The following is an 11,644-nucleotide window of genomic DNA, read 5'->3' on the forward strand; positions in this document are numbered from 1 at the left end:
ATAGCAGCAGTTCAATCATCCACAGCTGCAGATCGATCTCTGAATGAAGTCTTTTGGAGGAGTTAATCACTGCCTAATCTCGCCCTAACGTCGCAGCTGCAACCTCTCCCTATACTGATCAGAGCAGAGTGACGTGCGGCGCTACGTGACTCCAGCTTAAATAGAGGCTGGGTCACATGCTGCACTGGCCAATCACAGCCATGCCAATAGTAGGCATGGCTGTGACGGCCTCTTGGGGCAAGTAGTATGACGCTTGTTGATTGGCTGCTTTGCAGCCTTTAAAAAAGCACCAAGAAAGCGACGAACACCGAACCCGAACCCTTACGAAAATGTTCAGGTCCGTGTCACGGACACCCCAAAATTCGGTACGAACCCGAACTATACAGTCCGGGTTTGCTCATCCCTACTTGTAATCTTTATCATTCATTACGGTTTTCCAATTTGTATAATTTTGGTATAAGCGGTCCAGAAAAAAGAAACATTCTGGTTGGCCACCCTGGTGTCGTACCCCAGTAACAGTACGGCACCAGTGAGGTAAAAACATGCAATGTAGACGCAAGAAGTTGCATCTCTGCTTCTTTCAGCTGTGTGCAGCCAATAGCTCCCCGCCGGCTTCCACTGTTTGTTATGGCTCGTGCTGGGGGCGGGGCCAGGGACTTGCTGGGACTTCCCCAGTCTTAGCTCAGTTTCTAAACAGCCTGATTTCCCCGAAATGATGCTTGGCTGTGACATCTCCAGCAGCCAATAGGGGCGCCCTGTCTTGTCAGGGCGGGTTTACCAGGCTAATATACCTGGGCATCCCCCAGCAGTAAACTACAGAGCTGCTTGCTGACTGTTCCCAGGACTGGATCTTCACAAGACGTGAGGTGAAGCCGCTATAGCAGGATTACACAGCTCCGCCGCACCGAGGACTGTCAGGTAAAACGTCCTGCTTTCTCTATAGGGGTGCACAGAGCTTGGAGATGCAGCCGTGGACTGTTATATTGTCTGCACACTTTCGCATGTATTACACCTCGTGTCTGACGTAGAGATTCTCATTCAAAAGCAATGCTTCTTTCATTGGAAGTCACCGGTGTTCATACTGTCCATGTATACTACTATATCCTGCAGATTAGATACATTCTGCTGCCGGTATTTCATGCACAAGGCTTGTATCGGAGTTTGCGGGCATTGCCATTGACTTCTAGGCTGACAGCAGCACGCTGCACAAGGAAGTTCACTGTATTTAAAAAAAAAAAAAAAGTGGGCGGGGAGCTGTAGTGCTGCTAAGCTGTCCCCAGGTAGCGCCGGTGCTCTGGCTAAAGCCTGCAGTGGTGTGTGCATTTACAGCAGAGCATGGGGAAAGCAGGTTACTGGCAAGTTGTGGGAGTTTCTAGAAGGTTAGGGGGGATAAGAATATTTTTTTTAAATATATATATATATATATATATATATATATATATATATATATATTTTATTTTTTTGTCATGTTTTTGCAGAAAAAGAACTAATACATGAGTAGATATATCTAATGTATCTGTTTAGACAGTGAATGTGGTTGATATAAGTAGGGGCTCAGTATTAAAGAGGACCTTTCATGGGTCCAGACATTATGAAATAACTAGCAGGTTAGGTAGGGCACTGTGCAGAGATGTAATATTGCTTACTAGTTTCTATGGGCGCCTGCTGTAATCGCCTGTAGTTTTCCCACCTGGTATGCTAATGAATAGCATCGGTACAGGGAGGAGGAGACTGCCCTGTTTTTCAACAAAATATTACATTAGTGGACAGTGCCCTACATATCCTGGTAGTTAAATGGATTCTGTCATGAGATTTTACCCCTATAACCTAAACATATGCTCATGTCCGGAGTAATAATACGAATCCTAAGCTGGCATTATTAAACTTCACTCTGGCTCTAGTTGCACAAAAAAACATGTTTTTATAACCTGTCAATCACTCACTTAATACAGGGTGCCCGACTGCACCCCTCGCCGTCCGGTGCCCAGCGCCGCCTTCCTAGCTCAGCGCCGCGTCCGCAATCCTACCGTCCACTAGGTGCACTAGGCTCAGCATCAGGCTGGCACATGCGCACTTCGCTCAACAAAGCCGTTGCCAGGAGTCTGCGGCGCATCAGGCTGAGCAGTGGGACGGGTAGGCTTGCGGAGGCGGCACTGGGCACCAGACAGCAAGGTGTGCGGCCGGGTACCCTGTATTAACGGACCTACCATTGGGCACCTTAAAGGGGTTGTCCGGGTTCAGAGCTGAACCCGGACATACCCTTATTTTCACCCCGGCAGCCCCCCTGAGCCTAGCATCGGAGCATCTCATGCTCCGATGCGCTCCCGTGCCCTGCGCTAGATCGCGCAGGGCACAGGCTCTTGTGTTTTCAATAACACACTGCCGGGCGGTAACTTCCACCCAGCAGTGTGTTCGGTGATGTCACCGGCTCTGAGGGGCGGGCTTTAGCTCTGCCCTAGCCGTTTTACTGGCTAGGGCAGAGCCAAATCCCGCCCATCAGTGCCGGTGACGTCACCGGGCTGCCTGTCAGCTACATAGAGAGCCCGGTATGTCACCGGAACTCAGAAAAATGCCTTTGCCCTGCGCGATTTAGCGCAGGGCAAAGGAGAGCATCGGAGCATGAACTGCTCCGATGCTCATGTCAGGGGGGCTGCCGGGGTGAAAATGGAGGGATGTCCAGGTTCAGCTCTGAACCTGGACAACCCCTTTAATTGAGTGATTGACCGGTTATAAAAACCTGTTTTTGTGCAAATAGAGCCACAGTGAAGTTTAAAAATGCCAGCTTAGGATTCTTAGGGCTCTTTCACACCTGCGTTCTTGTCTTCTGGCATAGAGTTCCGTCATCGGGGCTCTATGCCGGAAGAATCCTGATCAGTTTTATCCTAATGCATTCTGAATGGAGAGAAATTCGCTTAGGATGTCTTCAGTTCCGGACCGGAACGTTTTTTGGCCGGAGAAAATACCGCAGCATGCTGCGCTTTTTGTTCCGGCCAAAAATCCTGAAGACTTGCCACAAGGCCGGATCCGGAATGAATGCCCATTGAAAGGCATTGATCTGGATCCGGCCTTAAGCTAAACGTTGTTTCGGCGCATTGCCGGATCCAGCGTTTAGCTTTTTCTCAATGGTTACCATGGCTGCCGGGACGCTAAAGTCCTGGCAGCCATGGTAAAGTGTAGTGGGGAGCGGGGGAGCAGTATACTTGCCGTCCGTGCGGCTCCTGGGGCACTCCAGAGTGACGTCAGGGTGCCCCAAGCGCATGGATCATGTGATCGCATGGACACGTCCTCCATGCGCATGGGGCGCTCTGACGTCATTCTGGAGCGCCCCAGGAGCCGCACGGACTGTAAGTATGCCGCTCCCCACTACTACTATGGCAACCAGGACTTTAATAGCGTCCTGGCTGCCATAGTAACACTGAAAGCATTTTGAAGACGGATCCGTCTTCAAATGCTTCAAGTTCACTTGCGTTTTTCCGGATCCGGCGTGTAATTCCGGCAAGTGGAGTACACGCCGGATCCGAAGAACGCAAGTGTGAAAGAGGCCTAACTCCGGACATACACATTCTTTACCTTTTAACCCCTTAGTGACTATGCATAATTAAAAAAAAAATGTAATCGCATTCCAAGAGTGATAACTTTTTTTTATTTTTCCTTGTATGAGGTCTTATTTTTTTGCCGGACATGTTCTAGTTTTTAATGCACCATTTTGGGTACATGTAATGATTGATTAAAGTCAGCTGTTTAGCTAAAAAAAAAACTGTTTGTGAGTAAGGCTACTTTCACACTAGCGTTCGATCGGATCCGCTCATATTAATGCAGACGGTGGCTTCGTTCAGAACGGATCCGTCTGCATTATAACTTAGAAAATTTTTCTAAGTGTGAAAGTAGCCTGAGCGGATCCGTTCAGACTTTACATTGAAAGTCAATGGGGGACGGATCCGCTTGAAGATTGAGCCATATGGTGTCATCTTCAAGCGGATCCGTCCCCATTGACTTCCATTATAAGTCGGAACGGATCCGCTCGCCTCCGCACGGCCAGGCGGACACCCGAACGCTGCTTGCAGCGTTCAGGTGTCCGCTCACTGAGCGAAGCGGAGGCTGAGCGCTGGCAGGCGAATGCATTCTCAGTGGATCCGCCTCCACTGAGAATGCATTAGGGCCAGACGGCTGCGTTCAGGGCTGCTTGTGAGCCCCTTCAAACGGCGCTCACGAGTGGACACCTGAACGCAGGTGTGAAAGGAGCCTAAAAAGGCGTATTAGTGGTCACTAAGGGTTTAAGGAAACTGAAGCTAGGCGGAGCTCAGCATTGCTGCAATGTTTCCCTGGCTTTCTAGTCCTAATGATCTCCTATTTCAAAGCTGCTGTTCAGGAGGAAGAGACCAGGCACTAGGTTGGAACTAAACAGTCAGCTCGGCCTGGGTTCACATCTGCGGTTTTAGTTCTGATGGAGGAACAGACCACTGGAGCTTACAGTATCCGGCACAACTGGATCCCCATTTACTGAAATGGGATCCGGCCGCTTAGCGGCATATGTGCTGGCTTTCAGCCAGACAAAAAATGCATGTACGCTGGATACAGTTAATTTTTGTCAGTCTGCTCCCCTGGTGGAACAGATTGCCGGAATTAAGGACGCGAATGTGAACACAGCCTTAGTTTGAGTCCCACAGAATCCTGTTAATACTATTTTGTAATGCAACCTTATGGGCTGGTGTAGTGTTCTTTGTTGTGTACTCAGCGTGCAACCATGATGATTCTTTTGATGAGAATTTTTTTTTTTTTTTTATGTTTAAAAATAATTGTCAAAAGTTTCTTCAGTTTGTTTTGGACAGCGTCACTTTGGTGTGCAGGAATTTCTGCAGCTCCTTGTATTTTTGAGGGTACATCCTCATAGGTCCACCACACACACAAATCCACAGCATTGTGAATTGATAAATAAATGTCCTCCCCATGCTGTGGAAAAACATCTGCAGCAGTTCAACGTGTGGTGTGGATTTCACCCTTTACAGTGTGTACAGGATGAAATCCGCACAGGAAGTCCCGCTGCAGAAAATCCGTACCCTGAACGAGGTTTGTAAATTCCTGCACGTTCTGCAGAAAGATTTCTGAAACTTCAGCAGATCATCCACAGATAACATGAATGACCATTGTTCTGCAGGAGGGTGATAATGTGGTGTAGTATCTAGTACAGAGAATGCATCATAGCATTATATCACATGTGGATTGTAGATATCTTGGACTGGAAGGGAAACCTAGTTCTTACGCTGACATTTTGTGTTTCTACAGCAAAATGCCTGTGTCACGTCTGAGGCTGAGACCTTGGCTCAAAGAGCAGATTGAATCCAATAAAATCCCTGGCCTGACATGGATAAACAAGGTATTGTCTGTCACATCTAATTACAGTCTATGTGCGATTTGCTCTTGGCGATTCTAATTCGGTCTCAACCTGTGATAACTGATTCCTTCAGGAAGAAGGCATTTTCCAGATTCCCTGGAAGCACGCCGCACGTCATGGTTGGGATATTGAGAAAGATGCATGTCTTTTCCGTAGCTGGGCTATTCATACTGGTAGGTGTCAAAGTGCATGTGTACTTGGGATTCTAAATTTACATTGCACCAGTAGTTCATGGTCTTGTAGACTTATCTGGCTACACAGTTGCTTGTGTCCCTAGCACAGAGGTCCTGTTTGGCTTGGTTAGAAAAGAAAAAAAAAAAAAACCTCAAACACCACTGAGGCTTTCCACATCATAATTGGATCTATTGGTGATGGAAGGACATTTTTGTTTCATATATTGTGGGATGACAAGCCTTTGAGGCTAACAATTGGAAGTACACTTTTAATCATTCTTCTTATATCTGTTCTGATATGTCATTGAGACTTGTCAAAATATCACTAAAGTGCTAAAGAATAGGAGCTGGGACTTGCATGAAATACATGGCATTCACTATACAGTTAAAATATCATCTTTATTAGGCTTGTAGGTACATGCAGATGTGGAAGTCAAGGTGATGGCCATTTCATGCATATTTGCACTTTGACCTACACTGCACATCTTCATGTACCTGCAAGCCTAAAGATATTTTTACTGTATTGAGTGCCATGCTTTTCTGTTATCTACCTGCAGCAGATTTTCAGCCATGGAAGTAAATATCAAGGCAGTATGCGTGCCTGTTGTGTAGATGTATGATATAACTGTGTTTAGTTACTTAAAGTATTGGTTATTTCTTAACACAGGAAAGTTTAAAATTGGTGAAAAGGAGCCAGATCCAAAGACTTGGAAAGCTAACTTCCGCTGTGCAATGAATTCTTTGCCTGATATTAATGAAGTGAGGGATAGAAGTGTATATAAAGGTTCCAGCGCTGTCAGAGTCTACAAGATGCTGCCCGTTCAGGTCAAGACAGATAAAAAAGGTAACACGAGACTCTGATTGTTTTGGTGTACATTGTTTAGTAGTATATTTATGTGTATATGTCGGTATACTTCTCAAATTGCTGACAAAACAATTTTATACTGCATTAAAATAGAAACATTTCCTAACTACATATCAGCTTTTACTTTCCTGCACTGACCATTAAGGACCCTTTCACATGGGCAAGAATTCCATGAGGGTGCAATGCGTGAGGTGAACTCATTGCACCCACACTGAATCCGGGCCCATTCACTTCAATGGGGCTGTGCAGATGAGCAGTGATTTTTCGCGCAACGCAGGCCCCATAGAAATGAATGTGTCTGCATGAAAATCGCAAACGTCCACAAACAAGTGTGGATTTTTTTTCTCTCCCCACCACGCATGGTTGCTAGGAGATGATGTAAGTAAATTGATAAAAGTCAATTTACTGTATTTTCCCTTATAATGTAGTTATAAGGAAAAATAATATCATTCTTAATACAGAATGCTTACTAAAATGTGGCTTTGGGGCTAAAATAAATAAATAAATGTAACCCCTAAACTTGCATTTTTAGTAAGCATTCTGTATTAAGAATGTTATTTTCCCTTTATAACCATGTTCGGGTCTGGGTACCAGAGGCCCCCCTCGTCTGCAGAGGGCCTAAGGCTAATGGCCACCATTTGGAGTTGGCACTAAAAGCAACCAGCTCTTGGTGCCAAAGCACAGGTTAGAAAATGACAGTTGGTTGCTGTGGGCAACTTCCCCACTTTTGCCTGCATAATTAATATATGTATTTTATGACTGAATTGACTAGAGTTTTTGTTTACAGAACGCAAATCCAAATGTTTAAAGGAGTCCAAGCACAGACAAAAGAAAAAGGTATGACCTCTACCATATGCCGGAAGATGTCTTGCAGCCAAAAATACTTGCACAATGTAGTTGTAAAGAATACTTGTGGGTAACATACTTGCTCGTTTTACTTTTTCAGACAGAAGGCTCATCTGCAGAGGAGTTGGAAGAAGCTGTGAAGAGCTGTCAACTCCCAGACGACCACAGCAGCTACACAGCAAATTTATATTCAACACCGGAAATCGACATCACCAGCACAGATTTCTTGGGTAACTTCAAACTGTCGTTTCTTTTTCATATTTTCTCCTATGATGGATATCTATCGCCAGTAGTTATTAATTCAGTTTGATACTTGGTCATAAGATTAAGAAAATCTTTACCAAAGACTGTAATGACTTAGTGATCTGGACATACACAAGTTACAAGTTCTAAAAAAGAACTGGTGGCACCCACTTTATAGTCAGTGGGTGTCCCAGCCGTCAGCCTGATCTTAAAGGCTTGATCTGCATATAGGATACAGATAAATTTATGAAGGTTGAATAGAATCTTAAAAGAATAGCTCATGTACTGTTACACTTGTAGAGGATTAGTATGGTTTTTCAAGCTTCAGTCTGATGTATGATGTGACTATCCTCTTGCAGACTTGAATGAATGTGAAGTTACCAGCAGTGGGTCTGAATGGAAAGATCCAATTGATGTGCCTATGCCTGATAGCACAGATGATATGTACTCTACTCTACAGGTGTCACCCATGGGCACTGAAGGTAATATGTTTAGTACAGATATTGCATTTGCAGAAATCATTGCTCAATGTAATTAAAAAATTTACTGGGGTCTTGGCACACTGAATGTCTTGAAAGCAATTAATCGCTGGATGATGACTGCAGTTATTTGCAGAAAGTGGTGAAATAAAGCAGTGGTAATATCTATGTTGTCCAAGATAAGAGACAAAATAGTCCTGTATGCCAGCATGTTTTGTCCCTTAAAGGGGTTGTCCAAGTTATGAAAAATTATAATATAGCACTGAAAATCTGATATATAACTGAGCTAAGCAAGTTTTATGCAAAAAAATATATATTTTTTCCTCATTTCCCTGGTTCTTTTCTGGGCCTTTGTTTACTTGCAATAAAAACAATCTCTGCCCCTCCCCCACTCTGCTAAGGGAGTGGATACAAGAGCTGCCCTGAGTGACATGTCTGCCTGATGGGAGACTCTGCAGTATGTTGTATGTGTAGGACTACAAGTCCCAGCTGTATAATGACATTGGTAAGGGAGTGGATACAAGAGCTGCCCTGAGTGCTGGGAGACTCTGCAGCATGTTGCATGTGTAGGACTACATGTCCCAGCTGTATAATGACACTGCTAATACACACAGGATCTCCCCCCAACCTTCTTGTGTAATGCTCTCTCTAGTATATTATCTCCAGTGCCCAGAATTGTCCCTGCTGCAGAGCTATGCAGCTGATGGGGTTAAGAATCCTAGCAGAGAGCAGAAGGCAGTGAAGGGGGGTGTGGCCAGCACAGTCTTGGCTTGTAAATGACCTTTATCAGAGCAGAGAGAGAGAAGCTGACATCACAGGTCATGTGACCCTCAGTGAAATCTGAGAAACCAGGCACCGGAGATACAGTGAGTGAATTGGAAAGCTGTTACATTTGCTTAGTTAGGAACATAGAAAGAACAAAAAAATAACTCGGATAACTCCTTTAATATGCCAAAACAGAAATCCAGCGGATCTCATTATAATCAATAGTTATGTTGGTTGCGGTGTTTCCATTACGTTCATTGTTCTGCTCTTGTAACTGACCAAGACAGTGGAAGCAGAGTAAGCCAAGGTGAATATTCTGAGGTATTAATACATTGAATTTTCTTTTCTGCAGAGGATGATGATGGAGCTGCTGAAGAAATTTACAAGGTAAGAAGATTGTATGGGAAGTTCACACTTTGCAAGTGTGTGTGTGTGTGTGTGTGTGTGTGTGTGTGTGTGTGTGTATGTATATAAAAAAAATGTATATGACCTTACCAAGTCTTACTCTTTTGGACAGATGTTAGAACCTATAGTTTGGCAACAGGCGAACGTGGACGGCAAAGGATATTTATCCAGTGAACCTGGAAGTCAAACTTCTTTTTTACAAGAGTATAGCCCCTTATATGATGCCATCAGATCATCAGGTATTATCTCTTTATTCCATTATATATATTACTGCTTTCAGAGTACAGGGTTCGAACAATAAAATTACTATTGTGGGTCAGGAAATAAAATCTATTGTTAGGATGTTAACTTCAAGTACTACCTTCCTGGACTACTGTGAGGGTATTCTAAGGTTGACTGTTTCATGTCACACCTGACACTTAGTGGGTCCATATAGTATACATATGACCCTTTGTTTCAGAGCTCATGTCATTTCAGAATTTTAATAGACTTTCAGCTAACATCTGGAACTGTTGCTTTTCCCCAAAAAGTGTGCCAAAGAACATATGTAATAAAAAAAATATATATATATATATATATATATATATATGGCATTAACAATGCAATAAAAACTACTTAAGTGCTGCCTAAGTAGAATTGAATTAGTGGTACTAGTAACTTCTATGAGCGTAACACAATTTCTCTTCATGAATTTCTTATAGAGTTTGAACTCCGAGTTACTACAGAAATGAAATCGGGATATGATTTCAACTTGCATGAATTGACATCAGCCATTATGTGCTAATAGTGAGCATTACCAAGCTACATAATGAACTGTACAATGTGGTCCTGATGTTTAAGTGTGTATTGCCTAACAAAAGAGCCATAGACAGTGGTTCTTCTATCAAGCCGACTGAACTACATTGTGGCTTCTGAAACCTGGAAATGCAGATGAGCACAGATCTGTGTTTGAATCGTATAGGCATGTCTGCCAAAGCAAGATTAGAGCTGCCAAGTAACATTCCTGGTAAAGAGATGTAACTGAACAGAAGTAGCAACTACAATACCACTATTCCATTAATGCAACGTTCACTTCATAGCCAGTGTGGAAATTACAATGTATCTGCCTTCAAACCTTGCAGTCACAACATTTCTTTGAACACTTCTAGCCATGTAGTACACAAGGGATCCTCTCTCGCCACAGTGAATTGTAAAAGACTCGGGTGAAGATTGAAGAACAGCTCATGATTGCTCATAAGGTGACTCCTAGGGGAACAGCTCTTTGACAGTCATTCAAAGCTATGTACCCATACTGTATGTTACATAGTAAATCCTAAACCAGATGTTGTTAAAATCAATTATTTTTAACATAACTTAAAGACATATTAAAAGATAACCATATGTACATGTTCTTATAGCTGGACTAGAGCCACAATGCATCCACACGTTGGATCAGGTTTACCAATACTGTCTAAGATTAACATCACTGCGATACTGCTGGATTTCTTGCGACTGGTGCAGCGATCCCATTAGTTTCTATGGGATCACCGCTACTCTGTAATCTGTAGCCGGACCCTTAGTGTGAACTTAGCCTAGAAAGTCTAACAATGCACCATAACTAACACAGTGGCTATCACCTTCACATTGAAAGTGGATAAAGATGCTGGCTTGTACATTCTTATATGCATGTGAAGCACCACTGTTATCCTACTTGTATCCTGAAAAGGAGAGCATGGCCAACAGACTTGTAAACTGGACACAAATGATGAAATCATTTGAAAGTGAACGTGACTGTGTCAACCTAGCTGTTATAAGTGTATATTTATACATTTAGTTTTCTGGATATAATAACTATTGACTAAGAAGGATCATTTAGGTGTTTGAAGCAATTGTAAATAGCAGCGGTAACTCAGAATGCATTTTATTGACCCTTTTTGTAAATTCATCATGCTTTTACTCTGTCAATTTTCATGCTTGTTCCAGGTGTTTTTGTGAAAACACCTGGGCAGTGGATTATACAGAAACTGCTCCTGTATTTCCACATTTTAGGCTGTTGAGGACATAGCTTTGTACATTATAACTGCAGCTGTGTATGAATTCAAGTTTGTAAATACTATGTATTTTTATTTTATTTTTTATCTGTGTTTGATTAAATCAATGTTTTAAACAGTTTAATAGGAGTGTTATGACTTTATATATTGGGGTATTGGGTATTTGCCTTTTGAAAGAGACCACAAATCTGTTTTAGAACTTTAACTGCTATGAACAACTTAAAGAAAAATTAAATTAAGCAACTTTTTAAATAGTTGTTTGTTTGGCTCTTATGCAGACTTTAGTGTATCCAAGGAAGCGTCACAAATAATGGGTAGCTTAATAAAACGTAACTTTTAATAATCTTGTTTAAAATAATAGGCCCTTAAAGTTTAAAAATTGTTGCATTGGACTATAGACTGCATATGTATATTTTCCTGCAGAGTGATTAATAAGAGAGGGACCC

General features: G+C 42.9%; 1 protein-coding gene across 1 annotated transcript; it reads left to right on the forward strand.

Annotated features, from left to right (window-relative positions):
- Positions 1-762: 762 nt before the first annotated feature.
- On the forward strand, positions 763-11,322 carry IRF1 (interferon regulatory factor 1). Its single transcript, XM_044280780.1, has 10 exons — positions 763-918; positions 5,284-5,374; positions 5,466-5,565; positions 6,233-6,409; positions 7,218-7,267; positions 7,377-7,506; positions 7,879-8,001; positions 9,116-9,150; positions 9,281-9,407; positions 9,870-11,322. The coding sequence occupies exons 2-10, from the start codon at positions 5,288-5,290 to the stop codon at positions 9,950-9,952; spliced, it is 912 nt and encodes a 303-aa protein (XP_044136715.1). The 5' UTR covers positions 763-918; positions 5,284-5,287; the 3' UTR covers positions 9,953-11,322.
- Positions 11,323-11,644: the final 322 nt, after the last annotated feature.

Source organism: Bufo gargarizans, chromosome 2 (genome assembly GCF_014858855.1).
Source record: "Bufo gargarizans isolate SCDJY-AF-19 chromosome 2, ASM1485885v1, whole genome shotgun sequence".
In the NCBI taxonomy this organism is placed as follows: Eukaryota; Metazoa; Chordata; class Amphibia; order Anura; family Bufonidae; genus Bufo; species Bufo gargarizans.

What these genes read in the sequence shown, in the direction of transcription:
- IRF1 (XM_044280780.1), top strand. Translation starts at nt 5,288, where the DNA reads ATGCCTGTGTCACGTCTGAGGCTGAGACCTTGGCTCAAAGAGCAGATT. An exon ending in GGTCAAGACAGATAAAAAAG is followed by an intron (nt 6,410 to 7,217) that starts GTAACACGAGAC and finishes TTTTGTTTACAG; the next exon opens with AACGCAAATCCAAATGTTTA. An exon ending in AGCACAGACAAAAGAAAAAG is followed by an intron (nt 7,268 to 7,376) that starts GTATGACCTCTA and finishes TTACTTTTTCAG; the next exon opens with ACAGAAGGCTCATCTGCAGA.